The following is an 18,021-nucleotide window of genomic DNA, read 5'->3' on the forward strand; positions in this document are numbered from 1 at the left end:
TCAAACATTACACATATTCTAATGTACATGTAGCGTAACTATAACGTAATTAAATTATAGCAGTAGATGAACTACAGAGTTACATGGAATAGATAATACTTCATGGTTGATTGGTCCCTTGCTTGACTGCCTTGGACATTTTGAATCATTCAACAAAGTATTTGAGATGTTCTTAATAGCACACGATGGATCGATATTTTTACTTGAAGCCCCAGCAGCTTAGGGTTTCTGGAAAGTTGAAAAGGCACAAGTGATTATGCATTCAATTGCAACATGTAATTGTGGTATGTGCCTGTACAGTCACTCAATTTGAGCAGTCGTGGCCCCGGAAAGTACGCGAATCTCTCAACATTTCCGTTGTGCAGTAGTTGGACCTTTCAACTAAGAGATTCGCCGGCTTTCGGGGGCAATGAGTACTACTCTGCGCACCACGCTAATACGACAATATCCGTGGTGCGAAGAATCTAAAACACGAGAGTGAACGAAAAAAAAGCAAAAACAAAAACATGAATGAAAAAAGCTGCTGGTAACGTTAACATAAACCGGATGTTACTCGTAAAACGGCATACAGTTGCAGGTGCCACGAATGTGACGCAGAACAAAGAGAAGCGGTTGTAGTGGAAGTAATATTTCTAAATGGTGCACAAGGGAAAATCACTTAAGCATGTAGTACTCACGATATAAAGCAGTCTCCACAGTTGTAGTCTAGCTGTAATCCTATAACACCCGCCCGGCCGCTGGCACTCATTGTACTGTCGCACTGTCGTAACTTGCAGACAAATCCTTCACATTATAAAAGCAACGCCTATGTCGCCTATGTCACACATCACGCTAAGAACACAACGGGCAAAAATCGCTGTACAAGCATGCTGCTAAGCAAGCGACCGTTGCAGATTAAATGCATGATTCATCGTGGGAGCAGGAACGCACAAAATACAACTACAAGCTTTTCCTTCCTCCATGACTACAAGAGTTCCAAAATAACTTTCGTTAACACTAACGAACTTCACCAAAAATTGAAATATGATTATTTCTACTAATAAAGTTACTTTCTGATCGTTTTTATAACATCATCTTGCAATCTTCATATTAACCTGTCCTGGCACTGAAACCGAAACTTCCCCCAAATATGTAAACTGGTCCAGTTCGAACTGGCACCACCTCACTTCCAGTTGCTACCAGTCCAGTTCGAACTGGTACCAGTTCACTTTCCAGTTGCCACCATCCCAGCTTGAACTGGTTGCACACAGTGCCCACTTGCCACCAGCCCAGCTTAAACTGGTACCAGTTCACTTTCCAGTTGTCGCCAGCCCAGCTTGAACTGGTACCTGTTCACTACCCAGTTGCTACCAGTCCAGTTTGAACTGGTACCACAAAGTGCCCAGTTGCCACCACCCCAGCTTGAACTGGTACCAGTTTACTTTCCAGCTGCCACCAGTTTGGTCAGTTGGTTCCAGTTGACCACCAGTTGGTGCGAACTGGGAACGAGCTGGTACCAGTTGACTTCCCAGCTCAAATTTTCGCCTGGGTGGCGATCGGAGGGAAGTGGTGGGATGATGCTCACTTCAGCGCCAGTGTCGACGAGGAAGCGAAGATGATTGATGGAGTCGATGGCGTAAAAGAGGCGGTTGCCGTTGCCTCCAGCAGCATCTGCCGCCATCAGGTGCTGGGGGAAACGTTTCCCGCCCACGAGCATGGTGGTTTGCACTGGCGGGCGTGCGCACCAAAGGTGCGGTGATACCAGCAGAAGGGGGATGGCGGACTTTGTGCTGGTGACGGCGTGCGGTATCGACGTGGCGAATAATGGCGAGTGCGGGATTGACGGCCACGAAAGCGAAAGGGAGATGGTGAGCGGTGGCGTGTCGTGGTTGCATTTACCACAAGGGTAATCAGGCCGGTCACTAACTCAGTCAGACGATTTACGCTGCAGTGCAGGCTGTTGACAGTCGCCGTGAGGTCTGTGGCGATAGGCTGAACGGCGGATTCGGGGATGGACAGGGCAGCTGGCTGAGACGGATGGAGAAGATGCGCAGCGCGCGAAGCGCAGATAGGGATGAGATGCCGAGGAAGATGGAGTGGTACGTAAGTCGAGAATGCGGTCGGCGAGGCGGGCAAGATCATCCAACGACATCTCACCAGCAGCCGTGAGGACAACGCGTATGTCGGATGGAAGGCGCTGAAGAAATAGTTCTTGCATAATAGCCGGGTCAACAGGTGTGCTTCCCGTAAGCTGCCTCATACGGCGAAGTAACTGTGAAGGCTTTTGGTCGCCAAGTTCCTCTGCGCCCAGCAGTTGTTGTAAGCGGCGATGGATGGAGAGCGCTGTTCGATCAAGGAGCTCGCGCTTTAGCGTGTCATACGGAGCTTGCGCTGGTGAACTGAGAATGAGATCACGGATCTCAGCAGCGATTTCGACTGGAAGGGCGCTAACGGCATGGCCAAATCTGGACGTCTGCGCTGTGATATGCCGGGCGTCGAATTGGCGCTCAACCTGCGCAAACCAAAGTTCCGGGTCTTGACTCCAAAATGGTGGGAGACGGAGGGAAACGGTCGGGTCTTCATGGGTAACGGCCGCGGCCGAAGTGCCAGGCGAAGTGTTGGTGCCAGATCGAAGGGTAGGCATGCCTGGGTCGTGTGGATGCGCGGAAGGTTGGTGCATATAGTCTTCGGGTCACCAGTTGTCGCGACGTGAAGAAAAGAGTCGAAGACAGGCAGCAGGAGAAATAGCCAGTTTACTGGGCAAGAGCGCGACTAGAATGAACGCGGGTGAAGATGATGCGTGCCGACGAGCTTGGCTGGTCACGAGGGCGTGGCCTAGCATCGTCGTCAGCTACAAGGTCATTACGAATGTATAACTCTGTTCGGCCCTCAGCGGATTGATGAGATCGATAGACTGTATAACTATGAACACGATGTGCAGCATCCATGCCATGTTCGCATACAGCAATGAAAGGAAACTTGCACTGGTAAAGATGAGATTTAAAATCTGGGAGCTTGTTACGTAGACTGCGAGGATTCCACTGTACTTGAATGGCACTGTACATGAATGATAATATATTATCATTCATGCCATGATTTTGTGATCATCTTTAAGTGAATGTTGGTGTGGATGTGGTCGAGGAGCAAGCTGCTGTTTTTTTTTTTCTTCTTCTTTTTTTCTTTGTTTTGCTACCATCAAGTGTGCATCTCCCCCAACAGATATATGTTGCAAACGCCTTTTGTGAAAACACCCGTTTTTGCGATACTCACGCAAGGCTACCTCAAAAACGTCGCTTTGCGACTTAAACAACAACAACTTTGTTTTATGATGACTGTACTGGGGAGCTCTCATTGCCAGCGGTGTACCGTATACCCCATTGCTGGTGGTAATGTCGGGTTGGGATAACGACTCCCCTGACAGTGTGCGTGAGCACGCGACGCTGTTGAAAGGGATGCCCCCGTCGGGTCACTTGGCATTCCATTGTGATAGATGTGGATGCTCGCCTTCCTTTGATAAAACTTCAATAGAAATTAGTCTCCGATCGTAGCAGAATCGAGAGATATATGAAGCATTTCTGATTCACCAAAAAGGGGGAAAATGTGTCAGCAATCCCTGTATCACCCTCATTCAGGAGGAATTGTGCTATCTCAAAAAGTAGGTCGGATGCATTGGGGAACGTGTACCTGCTCTGGTATTTAAGAGTGTATATGTATTGAATAGTAAAGTAGTCGTGAGTTGCAGTACGTCCTGTCTTGTGTCTGCCTTTTGTCTGTGTTTGTGCGCAGTGATAGTAGTGAAAGTAGAAGCATGAATCACGAATACCCACCTCGAACCCGTAGTGATAAATGATAGCGCCCACCTAGAGATTAGACACGAACTTCATTAACATAATGATGCTTCTTTTTTGCGCGCGAAACACCGCACCTACTATGCTCACATTTGCCGGGAGAAAGCCCTGTCATATTAGCCACTACCCAAATCAGCTCCATTCAAATGAACGACCTATGAACCAGGATCCGCGCAAACCGCTACCAGCTGCAGCACATCGCAAGCTTAGCTCACCATCGTGCCAGAACTGAGTGTTGCTGTGTCCAAGCTCCACTCTGTTTTTGACAAACTGCGCTCTAACAAACCAGCTTACTTTACTTTCTTTCATCATTAAAAGCTTACTTTAGTCATCGCGTGGAGTCATTCCTGCTGGAATTTATTTTGTGTCTGTTCGCGATGGTGTCTAGCCCAGCAAATTCAGTCTGACTTCAGTGTCAGCTAAACTTTCAGCGTCAGTTTCATGTAGCAGTTTTGTTCAGTTCATTTCCTCCAGTTCACGCAGTGAAATCGATGCTTTCGTGGCAGCACGAGAAGACAGGTGGGGACGCACGTTGTTAGAATTATGCTATGTCGCAGAGTAGCAGAGTTCGAGAAGCACTGACGTACGGAAAATATAAGAACAGCTCAGTAGACAATTTGGCTTGTTCACCTTTAGTTGTACAATTATAAAGTATCCAGCTGACCTCAAATATCATGGCTCCAAGATCCGACTGTCATTCCTAAGGTTGAATGGAAAGGAAGAACAAAAAAATCAATAATACGTGGAATTGATTCTTGGACGTAAACGAAGGAAGAGGTGATGTGATAATATGGGGATGACTTCCGCTTACTGAGGAGAATGCTACCCCATTGCTGTTGGGGGAAAATGAGAGGATGGTGATGAGGATGATGCTGACGGCGCTGACGGGGGTCTTAGAGGGGGTCGATCTGGGCGCTAGTTTCCAGGAATTTGATAAAAGGTCGCAAGACGCACATCTGCTTTCGCCTGTCCCATGGTCCCAAAATGAGCCTGAGGTCAAGGGGTCGGCTGTCAATCCGGGCAAAGTCGTTCGCCAACAAGTGACGCAGCCACCTGTAAGTGGCACACGCGATGATCACATGGTCCACGGTCGCTGGCGCACCACACTCAGGGCACAGGCGGCTAGTGGCACATCCTATGTTGTAACGGTAGTACGGCGTAAAGGCTACATTCAGGCGTAAGCGATGTAGGAGGGACTTAATGATGCGCGGTAAAGATGTCGGGAAGTGGCACGAGAATGTTGGGTCCGCAATTCTCAGTATCGTACTGGCAGGGACATCACGACGCCGTTATTCGACGGATGAGGAGGCAGCCTAAGGGGCAGCCCAAGTAGGGACCGTCTGTCCCCCCTGGGGAGTACAATCGGGACAGACTTGCGCTGATGGTGAGTGGCTGCTGCCGCAGCGTCGTCAATGTGGTTGCCAGAGATTCCGCAATGACCCAGAATTCATTGAAAAGCGATGGTGTAGTCGTGTGCAGGTATGGACTTCAGTAGGCGTAGAATATTTATCACAAGTGTGGCCAGTGAGCCGCAGAGACCTAAGGTTTTCAGGCTTGGAAGAGCTGACTTGGAGTGCGTACACCCATCGCCGTGGGTCGCAGGTGGCCGCATATTGTAAAAACAAAAGGACTCTGTACAGCTCGGCTGAGGTCGAAGAGGTGCGATGGGACAAAAGACAGCCCCGAGTGAGCGGTATCGAGGATATCACAAATGGTTGAGGAGCCATCCGTGAAGAACGTGCAGAACTCGTCGTATGCGGTGGCGATGAAATGCATAGTCGCTGTAGTACGAGGTCGGGGTACCTCCTTTTGTTGTGCATGCCTCGGGGCTGATCACGAATTTCGGAACGGGCGATTTGAATTACATTATACATCCGTGTGTCAGCGTGTTACGCCTTGCCCGAAGTTTACGGATGAGCGGGTGGTGTCGATGGTGTGCAATCAGGCGGAGATACTGGCGTACAGTTTCTGTGTTTCGGAGAACTTGAAAAGGGATGTCGCGGGCTTGCGCAACCACTGGCCTTGTCTCGGCCCCTTGGGGGACACGGAGGCACACCCGTGGACTACGTGCCAGCATAGCGCGGATCCTCTGTGCTGAGGTGCTGGGTAGATCGTGAAGCACAGGCAGACAGTAGGCGACTGTGGCCCAAATCAAGGCGTTACGCAGCATCAGGAGGTCCTTCTCATCGCATCCCCACCTCATTCCAGCGCAGTGACACATGACAGCGGTCCAGCGCTGAAATTTCTTCTCCATGCCATCGATGTGATGTTTCTAAGAGAGGTTAGCGGTTAGAGTTACGCCGATGAATTTGTGATGCTGGACAATTATAAGTGGCCTGTCCCCAGTGTGCAGACGGCATCGCTGCATGTATTTGCGGGAGAAGCGAGTGCCGCACTTTTCTCTGCTGACATTTCCATCCCTGCTCGGAACAGGTAAGTGTGAATGTCGTCCAATGTAGCCTAGAGCCGTTGTCGAATGGCAGGGCGAAATGTACCAGTGGACCAGACGCATATGTCGTCGGCGTAAAGGAACAAGTTGACGTTCCTTCGAATGCAACCCTTAATGCCCGCCATTATAACATTAAATAAGAGCGGGCTCAGGACGCTTCCTTGTGGAACACCCTGAGGGACAAGGAACAAATCGGTGCCGCCTTGTGATGTGCGGGCGAAGACGGATCGTTGTTGGAGAAAGTCCCTAAGCCAACGTAGTGTACGATGCGAGAGGCCGGCTTGGTACAGATCATGCAAGATGGATACGTGACTGACAGTGTCATACGCCCTTTTGACATCAGGAAAAACGGCGACGGAAACCTTCCTGCGCTGTTTACCAACTTGCACAGCTGTGACGAGATCGACTGAGTTATTGAGTCCATTGAGTTACGGTAACGGCGAAAGCCGCTCGGCTCCTGGGGAAAGAATCAATGGCTCTCAAGCCACCACTCTAGTCTCCGTAGGACCACTTGTCGTCCCATAACTTTGCCCAAACAACTTGTGAGGGTAACCGGGCGAAATGAAAACAGCTGAGACGGGTGCTTTCCTGGTTTGAAGAGCGGCACCACCTGACCTACTTTCCACTCTAAAGGCACCTGTCCGCTTCTCCACGAATTCTTGTACATGGCTAAAACTGCCTTGAGGGACAGAGTGCAAATCCCTCTCGTTAGTATGACAATCCGCTTATCCGACTATGACTGAGATTTTTGTCACAAGTAGGGTCAAACACAGGTATTATCTTCTCGTTATTAGACCACGTCACATGAACAGCAGAGTAGCCCCCGTGAGACGCTACCCACGTACCTCAGGCTGAGGGTGACACTTGTTGAAGTAGGGCGCCAAGGCTCGGGATGACTCCTGATGTTGTTGACCTCGGAATTAATCATAGCGCTTTTCGGACTTCCAAAGCACTGTAGTGCTTAAGACAGCAGTGACCACGAGACCAGATCACACTGTGCTGTTGCTGGTGTTGTGTACCTAAGAATGGCCGGAACGAAGCGGCCTCTGAGGTCAGCGGATTGTGCGTTTCTCGTTAGTATGACAATTCGCTTTATGACCAAAATCTGCGGGAATGGTGGTGGTCATATTAACAAGGGTTCACTGTACTCGTACTTGGTAGTACAGTTTAAGATGTTGACGTTGACGAAAAAGAATAATAATAGGGAAACAATTTGAGGTGGTTTGCCCGTCTGTGCAAGTGTTCATGCATTCAACATGACGCAATATGTTTATTTCCCTTCTGTCTGCATATTTCAAGTAAATGTCGACACCAACAACGCGATAAGGGATACGTGGTCTTTTTCTGGCTCTGCTCGCAGGGTAACATGTGGGTTCACTGTGGAAAGTAAAGTAATTGCGTAAAGGAAACGAAATTTACTCATCGTCTTTATGCCATGCGCACGAAACAACCCCACTGTATCAAGCTGCTCAGTATCGGAACACACTGCACAAACGTCCATTTCTTTCGGTCTTCGCGTCACTCCCGGAAAACTTGATCGCGACAGCAAACTGAGATTGCGAAGACAACGACCACAGATAAAACACTGGAGACATGTGGACATCAATGAACTTGGAAACCTCTCAACACGCTTGAAAGTAACTGTTGCGAGACTGGAACAGACAAATACAAGCCTACAAGCATCGCGAACAAACGACGTGTTCCTATACATCTTGTTTTCTCTGCGTGAACCGCTTTGGCTTAGGCTGCTGGGACTCTGATTGGACCTGGATTGAATCTGGATTGGATCTGTAGCCTACTATAATCCTCAGCGAGCACACTGGGTCACCTAATGGCGGTCTGCAGGGTTTTACGCCGCCAATAGGCTGAAATATATGGTATGACGGCGACTTTCCCTGTTAAGTTTCTTCATCCAGATCACATCTCCGTAGTATGTATTGTATTTTGTTTGCCAGAATTTCTGTATACCGTCGGTCGTCTCTTTCTGTCCAGAGGGTTTCGTTCAGAGCCGCTTTGGCTAATACGTTCCTCCGTGAATAGCTGCGGATTATTTCCAGACGTCCGTGTGTGAATGAGGACTGTGGCACGCGGAACACTAGCGTTTATCTCCATTGGGGGACGCTAGGAACGTGGATTGGGGCCAACCTTGCTATCCGTTGGAAACTCGACCCTGCGAGCCCTATCACGTATTTGTATACATGGGTTTTGGATTTGTAGCATTGGTTATTTGTGACAGTTACCTCATTCGGGGAACTCTCTTTTGTAATTTGCTGGCTTTATCATTGGAGCATTTTGGAGACGTTCTGTAGCGTACCAATCCTGGGACTGAGAAGTGAGACATTTGCATGTTTGATTTTATTTGTGTGCTTTGTTGGCGGCGCCCTAATTTTAAACAAAAAGGCCCGTCGTCTACGGGAAGAGGTCTTTTGATCTGGTGTTATTCGCACTTCCTCGTCGGAAGCCGTCTTGTTGCACAAACTGTACATCGATGTAAATAAACTTTCGCTGCGACCTGGACTGTCCTGGCTCTCCTGTCCGCGCGGACTGGACTCGCGTCATCCCACCGCCACCTTTCACTACTACTCTTTTCCACGGGACCCGAGGAAGGAGCTGACTTTGTCCCACCTGTATTTATATTTGTATTTATTTATGTTGTATATTTGTATTTTCTATATGTACTCACTCCCTGGGGGCATCACGCTACTCCGGCCCTTCCCCTTTTTTTTTCCTATTTTCGGAATAGGAAGCCGGCTCTTTGCCTTGCTAACCTATCCTTTCTTTTTTTCTTAATAAACATATCCCCCCCCCCGCCATTAGGTCACTTAAATCGTATCAAATTATCATACTGCCTTGATGAAGTCATAGTTACTCCAGGAGGGGGGTTATACGGGGTGTCCCAGACAACGTGTCATTGAATTATAATAAAAACAAAACAAAAACTACGTCACCGAGAATCATGCAGTCAACGGCATTTCTTTTGCCACCTCATGATCTGAATGTCAAGTGACATAAGTTTTATTATGTAAGTTTTTGTGAACCGAATTCGTGAATTTGCGAAGTAAAGGTCACCTTTTTATCAAACCAATGTGGAGAGCATGCTGAATATACACAAATTTATGACAATTATCAGCTATCCCACCGGAAAAAAATAGCTGAACATTGTCCTTTTCGGGCCACCAAGAGCTCTTGATGACTTTTGAAGCGGAATCACTCAACGCGCAGTATATCTTTTAGGGAAAATGTACACCGAAACGCAAAAAAATGAGGTTGTCCGCGTTGTCTCGTGTTTTTTTTTTCTTTCCTTTCTTTTTTTTTTTTTTTTGCTCTCCCGCTTTTCGAACACGAAGAACCCGTACCAAAGCACAAATGATGATAGCAAAAAGAAGGGAAAACAAACGTGAGTGCACATTAGACAACTGATGTGCTGAGGCTGGAACAACATAGAAGACAAATACATACAAAGCCTCAAATTGCCTAAGAAATTTACGATGAAGGATGGAAGTCACTGAAAAGGTAGAGCCCTGGACCGGTAATCCAGAAGATGTGGGTCAGAGTCCTACAGCCCAGCCCAGTCCAACATATGGTGACTTCTATTAGAGGGGGGGTAGTTGTGGTGAATCCGGCCACCACACATAGATGGCACCAGGCAAAACCTGTGTCTAGGTCAGATGTTAGCCTCACGCGCTGTGGGAGGGGCCTTGGCTTGGACAGATCAAAAACCGTGAGCGCGTGTGAGCGAGGGCAGAGCCTGGAGCGGCTGGCCTCGGATACGGTCCTTGGAACGACTGGCTTAGGAGAACATTCTCGGTGTAAAGATTATGTGAGTTATTAAATATCACGTTTCTTCCTTTTGTATTTTGACTTTGTCTCTGTGCCTCGCTTTCCACGGGAGTCGAATGGACGGGCTTTGCCCCCGAGAGTGGGAATAGGCTCCCACAAGCTGCTAACCTTTTCGGTGACTTCGATCTTTCATCTTTCATGAGTGCACATTTTTTCGAGAAAACCGCACGCTCGTTTTCGCTCAATGCCGCAAAAATTGCAAAAAAAAAAAAAAAAAGAAAGACGGAACCGCTCGTACATGTACTCACAGACACCCTTGCTTATGATTTCTGATTGTGCTCGTTTATTGCACTTGAGCTACTCGGAAGTCGACTCTTGGTGGGCGAAACTACAACGACGCGGCTTTCGTGACGTTATCCCTATATGCTACGTACATCATTCGTTCTAAAATTCCAACATTCAAAGCCCAGAGAAGCTCGAGAGTCGACTCCCAGTACTCCCAGCGACTCCATTATCGATGCGGACAGCTGGAGATGACAACGTATACGATGAATCTCAAACGCTCACTAATTAAATAAACAACCTATCTTTCAAATTTTATTTCGTGCGTTTACGGAGCCTCTGATTTACGAGCCGCGGCCTTCAGCGAAACATATTTAGAAAAAAGAAAAAGACGTCGACACTTACTAGTTTTTCCAAGTAATTAATTTATTTCGGTTTACATATTTTTTGCGCAGAGCAATACAACAATGCACTCACTGCATGACCCTTACGGTTGTCAATTTCGTGTACATCCGTCTGGTTGACACACGGGGGTGATGGATGATAAGGAACAGCCGCACGGCCGCAGGAGACCGTTTTGTTTTCTGCCTCATTCTCTAGAATGAATTGGTGTTTTGAGAGGTGTTCGAAGTGCTGAGGGCCGATACTCATCCGTTTCCTGCTTAACATTGAATTGTTGTTGTATCGTTGACTGATTAGATGAGTCACAAAATTAGTGAGCGCGTCTTCCTTATCGTTTTCGCCTCCCACGCCCTACTGGACTGTTGACTGATTAGATCACCCACAATATCGGTGCATTGTCATCAAGCAGGAGAGCAACCGATGGAGGTAGTCCCCTTTCGACAGACACTTAACTTACAAAAATACAATCTTACAAGCTAGATAACGACAATCTCTAGGAGAGTTTGCTTTTCGTACTGACCATACCAAGCGAACAATCCAAAGACGGGTGGGTCGCTGCGGAGTGCAGTACAGTCCTAACGCCTCCATATGAGTTTCTAAAAGTGTTCAGAATAAATCAGTGCGAAAAATAGGAAGAACTGAGGTGATCACTTGTGTGCGCGATGAAAATAACTTCTGCATGGCGGTATCTTAAAACATGGTAGTTATGTTACACTTTACAGTCCGCTTAATCAAGTTTATCAGGCTAAGCATGTGTCGTACTGCACCTTAGGAATAATGTCTGCTCGACTGCAATGTCGAAAGGCTGAACATTCTACAAGACATACAGTTTCACACCTTTGGATGATCCTGGTTGATCGTTTGATAGAATTGATTTCGACTGGACAAAAAATACTGCTATCGGTTTGCTTCGGGACACTTCACTGGTGGTTGGAGCACAGCCACTTACTGCGTTCCAGAAACAATCCGAAACATTAGCAGCATGAGAAGGTTATGCGTCCGGACATGCCAGGGCTCGTCTCGAACACCCCTGCTGTGTGATCAGTATCTTCTACGACGCTAAGTTCCCTATAGAGTGATGGGAAGCAGACCTTCGAACTCAATGTGAGAGTCGTGGCCTGTATTGAATATTCAATTGTAGCCTATGCTGATTGTGCTGCAGCTGGAACGACGTTGGTACGCGGTAGTTATTTCATGGTCTACCTTGTGCAGCAGCGAGATACGTACAGCTGGCGTTATGCTATAAAACGCTTTGGAGAGCAGTTTTCAACGTCTAAATAATTTGTCCGGATGGACCTTAAGCGGTCTTCGTATAATATGAGCTATAACAGCACAGCATACCGTACCGCATTTTTTTTTTCTTTTTTCTTGCTTCGTGACTTTTAAGACGAGTGATGATGGTTGGCGATGGCCGTATTTTTCAATTGATATTTTTTTTACGCTGCAGCGCCCTGCTCCAGCCTTCCTCAATTCACGATGACGAAGGAGAGCACAACTACGTACGAAGATGCTGCAATCGGGCAGCTGCAATGCAGTTCTCTTGAGCGTGAACCAATCGGGCCGCTCGTGAATGCTTTTGCAAAGTGCTACAAAATCATTGGACCAGTGTCAATTTGCAAAACATCTTTATTTCGCAGAGCCAAAGCAAAACGTCATGTCTCCCAATGACAGTGTCCCTAGAATTCCGGTTGGTTACTGCAAATACACGAGACAAAATTGATACAAAATAAATAGTGTAGTGTAGCTTTAGAAAACGGTTTAAAGTGCCACTACGGACTAAATATCGTGCTTTCAGAATCCTACAAAAGTTATGTTACTGAAATCTCCTTATCGCACTTTACATTCCCGCAACAAAAAAAAAGAAAACCGGAGGCATACGCCTTTTTTGACAATTATCAACAGCTTAAGTGTCACAAAAATGGCGTACGCCTCTAATTTTCGAAAAATCAGGGTAGATAACGATATCATTCGAGGTGATGGTTGGCCAGGAGCGTGCTATGCGGTGAAGTTCATTTCCAAGAGTGTACTGCAAAACCGACGAGTTACAGGGGTGTATTGGCATCAAATACAGGACAATCGGGTGTTTATTGTCATCAAGCAAGATAACTACCTATGGAGGTAACCTCTTACATACTATATAACAACGCTCCAAAGGGAGATTGCTTTTTGTGCCTGCCATAGCCTGCGAACAATCCTGAAACTCCTGAAGAGTTGCTACGGGGGTGCAGTACAGTCCTAGTGGGCTTATAGAGCTTGTATTGCCAACTGCAGGATGGGACAAGCGTTAGCTTGCCCACATCACGCTTCAAAAATGTTTATTGAAAGAGTAAACAAAGGCCTCAAGGCCAGACCACACTACACACACATTACATAGACATACACATAAAACACATTTCACAGATACCAAAACTGTCATGCACAAAGGAAACACACATCGCAAAATAGTATACAACAGACAAGCGCATGCATGCCTCTGGCTTAAAAAATCAGGCAACCCTCGACAAGCGTCTCTGTACAAAAATACACTATAAAAATACTATACAAGGCTATACACTACAGCACACTATGCTGCACTGTACACACACGCTGTACACTACAGTATACCTTACATTACACTACACTGTACGATATGCAACACACTATACAACACTACACAAAAGTCACGCGAGTATGCCTACTTAAGTAAATTGTTCATTGAGAATAATATACGTCAAAGACCTGGTGCACTTGCTTAAGCCACAAATAGCCACAAGCTCAGAGTGACCTACACAAAGAAGCGGAAAAGGACAGACAAAACGTCACAAGATTGTCTAAAAAGTGACCAAGATGTTTCCCTCGGAGAGCACAAAGTCGTCATGATGACTTGGCCATCGGCGTCGGAAACCGTCCCTGTCTGTAGACGGGTCTTGAGTGCCAGGCGTGTCGCATGCGTCAGGTTCAGGAGTGTAGCCAGTGCCGCTCAGTAGACGGAACGCGTCCGCGCACACCACAACTGAAAACATATTTCCGCTGCCAACAACAGAAAGGCGGGTTCCTTCCTCGATGGTACTGGGTGGTCGTCCAGGTAGTGGACCGTGTCATAGGACACTCGGGGGAATCCGGTAGACAGAAGCCACTCGACGCCACAAATCCGCCGCATTGATACAATCGTAGAAGATGTGGCGGTGAGTTTCCCTCTCACCACACAGCACCCACGTATCCGACCGGGTTAACCCAAACTAGTACAGTCTTGCTCGTACAGGAAGGATGTCGTGCGTATGTTGCCATAGGATGTCGACCCTCGTTCCGTCGATGAGCCTTCCGTCGATGAGCGTCGACTTCGGTCGTGTTGTTGCTGCTCCCTAATTGGAAGGCTTATGCCGCAGAGGGCTCGGTAGATCTGAAGGGCAGACCACATCGGGAAGTCTGCTTCTGGCTGGAACTGATGAAGCCTAACAGCGTGCATTTTCATCAGACTGTAGAATTGGCAAAGTAGTATTGAAAGAATAAACAACTGAATCAGAGGAGCTTCCCTCAGTACCCCACTGACTGTAATGGCTGCCCGCGTTCTGCTCTTACCAAAAAGAAGAGCAAGCTCACTTCTGCCCCGCTCCACCACGAAAGATCAATACGCGGATTTCAAGGGAGACGAGAGCATATTGATAAAGGGCGTGATCAGGAGAGATACCTATGGAGGTAGTCCCCTTTGGACAGACACTAACTTTACGTTACAGTCCTACACGCTAGATAACAACAACATTCTCTAGGAGAGTTTGCTTTTCGTACTGACCATACCAAGCGAATAATCCAAACACGGGAGAGCCGCTGCGGGGTGCAGTACGGTCCTAGCGAGCTGGCTAGAACATGAACACATTGACTGTATTGTCATCAAGCAGGAGAGCTACCTATGGAGGTAGGCACATTGAATAAAGGGTGTGTATTGTCATCAAGCAAGATAACTACCTATGGAGGTAGCCTCTTTTACACAAAGTCTATCCTTACCAAAGTCTATACCAGATAACAACGCTCCAAAGGGAGATTGCTTTTTGTACGTGCCGTACCCTGGAACAATCCTGGAGTTGCTACGGGGGAGCAGTCCAGTCCTAGTGGGCTTACTAGAACTTCATATGTCAGTCACCTTGATCATGATCAAAGAGCCGAGTCGCTGTAAGCCAGCGGCGACAGCACTCCACAGACCCAAAACATACCCAGTTGTTGTGGGGAAAAATTTATTCATGGGTGACCTAGGCTCACTTCCAAATGTTCATATACAGGCGAGAGGAGGTGACAGGTGACAGATATCTACAAATGCTATGTGGTATGAACAGTGGTATGTACAATGATGCTCAGTTCGGCAATGAATTGTTAGTGCGGCGACTTCCGCGAACGGTGTTTTGCAGCCTGCCTACGGCCACGTATCGTCAGTGATGGTTATCCAAGTTTGCCGGTGTGGCGGAAGCTTAACAATAAAAGTGTGCCTCTCACGCCACTGAGCGGCACGCAATGAAGACGGCGTTCCACTTTTGAGGACTGAAATAAATGTTGATCATGGTGCTCCCATAAAAATGAACTTCACCACATAGCACCATCCTACACTCTTAAAAATGAACTTACCACATAGCAGGTTCCTATAGCCAATCATCATTCCGAATGACATCGTTCTCTCCCCTGATTTGTTGAAAACGGAGACACACTTATGCAGAAATGTTAATTGTCACAAAAAGGCGTACGCCCCGCGCTTTCCGCAGATCAAGAGTGATAGAGGTGTCTCTCTGTACAATTGTTGGCTTTCCGCGTGCTATGTGGTGAAGCTTTGTTTTAAGAGTGCAGCCAACCATCATCCCGGATGACAACGTCCTCTCCCTTGATAGCATGTGTATGGGAGGCGAGCGTCTGTTTTTGTATCAATTATGCACGACATAAGGACAGAAAATAAAAGTAAAATGAAAGGCTCCCGTTCTCGATAAATCGGGTGAAAACGTTGTCGGTCGGGATGATGGTTGGCTAGGAGCGCGCTATGTGTTGCAGTTAATTTTTAAGAGGGAGCCTGGGATGTACCCGGGTTCGAATCCCGGTGCCGGCTGTGCTGTCTGGGGTTTTTCCTGGGTTTTCCTCAGGCGCTTTCAGACATATGTCGGCACAGTTCCCCTAGAAGTCGGCCCAGGACGCACATTTCCCCAGGGCGTCAGTCGTGACGTTGCCCACATACGTGAGGCCGACAACGGCAAGCCCTTTCACCATCACCACCACCACCACCACCTAATTTTTAAGAGTGTACCCCACTAGTTCACAGCGCTCCCGGCGCATTCGTCATCATCTATGATAAGAGCGCGCTATCTCAGCTACGGAACGACAGAACGGTCAGCGTCTAAATGTCAGTCGTGTTGAGAAGGGAAACCAAAGCATCTCTTGTGGCTGTTCGTAATCTTCCGTAGCCCCCGTGCGAGAACCAGGCGGATGAACCCGAAATGGACAGCCGCATAGCTGATACAAAGATCGAATTGGTGCACTGCTACACGCAAGAGATATATACACGAACCCGATTAATTACTCGGAAAAATCGTTAGGTGCCGACGTGGTGTTTTTCTTGGAATATTTTTCGCTAAAGGTCACGATGCGTAAAACAGTGGTTCCGTAAGCGTGAGAAGTAATAGTTAAAAGTTACACTCTTAGAAATTAACTTCACCGCATAGCACGCACCTGGTCAACCATAATCTCGAATGATACCGTTATTTTCCCTGATTTGCTAAAAACGTGATTCGTACGCCTTTCTTGTGACACTTATGTTGTTCATAATTGTCACAAGAAAGAGGTTCCTTTCCAACAAATGTTGGACAAGAACGTTCTCATTCGGAATGATGGTTGGCTATAGGAGCGTGCTACGTTGTGAAACACAGTTTTAAAAGTGTAGGATGTTTATTTAATTAGTGAGCGTATGCAAATGAGCCGCTCACTACTCAGTTCATAGCCGATGTCCAAAGGATCTTTACCGAAAAGAAATTTCTTCGATGGTGCCGCCCGTTCACGAATTATTCAGCCGGGGGACTTTCGTGAAACACCCTGTATAGTGCACTCTAAAAACTGTACTTCACCGCATAGCACGCTCTGCGCGAACCGTTGCCACGAATCATAGAGTTATCGCTTCTGATTAGAAAAGAGACGGGGTGTACGTCTTTTTGTGTCAATTTCTCGGCACAGTTCCCTTAGAAGTCGGCCCAGGACGCACATTCCCCCAGGGCGTCAGTCGTGACGTTGCCCACATACGTGAGGCCGACAACGGCAAGCCCTATCGCCATCACCACCACCACCACCTTGTGTCAATTTCGATACATGATAATTGACACAAAAAGTCGTACGCCTCCCTCTTTCCTCGAATCAGAAGCGATAACCCTATCATTCGTGGCAGTGGTTGGCGCAGAGCATGCTACGCGATAAAGTTCGGTTTTTAGAGTGTAGATGGGGCAATACTTGTAATTTGGTCGACCCCATAAAGGGATTGTAAAGCGAATGTTAAAGGTATGTATAAAGTGTGTGTCCCTGAAAACTTGTAACTTGAAGGGTTCTGATATGTAAGGAACGTTTTTCACGCTCGCGTCGTATCCTATAGCATCTTTCATCTATAGCTGCTGTCCAGCGAAACACAATCGGCACGCGCCAAAGCACAGCCGGCGCCCTTTTGGCGCCATCTATTGAATATATAGGGAACCTTCTTCGGCGCCGTCAGGGTCACATAGCATGCGCAGGAGCGATGTGAAAAAGGTCCATAATTCTGGTGTACTCGTACATTCAGCTTTCTTTTTTTCTAGCAATCCAGTTTTAAAGGTTGCGCCAAGCAAAATTTGTGTACTCGCGCCCCATTTGTTGAGAACGCGAGCGACAAGGCCGGCCATCTCGCGGGACGTGGTCAAACGTGCACGGTTGGTGCCTCCCGCAACACCAGAACCTAAACCAGACATCCGCACAAAATCGCGAGGTTTCGTACGCAGCAACGATGCCAACCGACTTTCACAGCTTTCATCTTCTGGTGTATAAGCGGAAATTTTTCAATCTGCAGGAGGGGACCCGGGCACAACGCCCCCCCCCCCCCCCTCTCTCTTTTTTTCATACACAGAGGTCGGGCAGGGTGCCGAGGATTTCATGTCCCTACGTTGTGTGGCAAATTTCTACGGGATTTTCACCTTTTCGAGGTGTTCATCTTGATCGTCAGCTTGGTAGACTTCTCGTAGAGATCCTGACGCAGCCTGGGAACGTTTCGGCGGGGAGGACGGCGGGGCTCAGTCCCTCAAGCCCCGTAGCATTCGG

At 47.6% G+C, this 18,021-nt stretch overlaps 1 protein-coding gene across 1 annotated transcript; it reads right to left on the bottom strand.

The window, feature by feature from the left end:
- Positions 1–1,906: 1,906 nt before the first annotated feature.
- LOC135399926 (uncharacterized) lies at positions 1,907–2,623 on the bottom strand. Its single transcript, XM_064631664.1, has one exon. The coding sequence runs from the start codon at positions 2,621–2,623 to the stop codon at positions 1,907–1,909; it is 717 nt and encodes a 238-aa protein (XP_064487734.1).
- Between the last annotated feature and the right edge of the window lie 15,398 nt (positions 2,624–18,021).

The sequence above is a fragment of the Ornithodoros turicata genome, chromosome 7 (genome assembly GCF_037126465.1).
Source record: "Ornithodoros turicata isolate Travis chromosome 7, ASM3712646v1, whole genome shotgun sequence".
NCBI lineage: Eukaryota > Metazoa > Arthropoda > Arachnida > Ixodida > Argasidae > Ornithodoros > Ornithodoros turicata.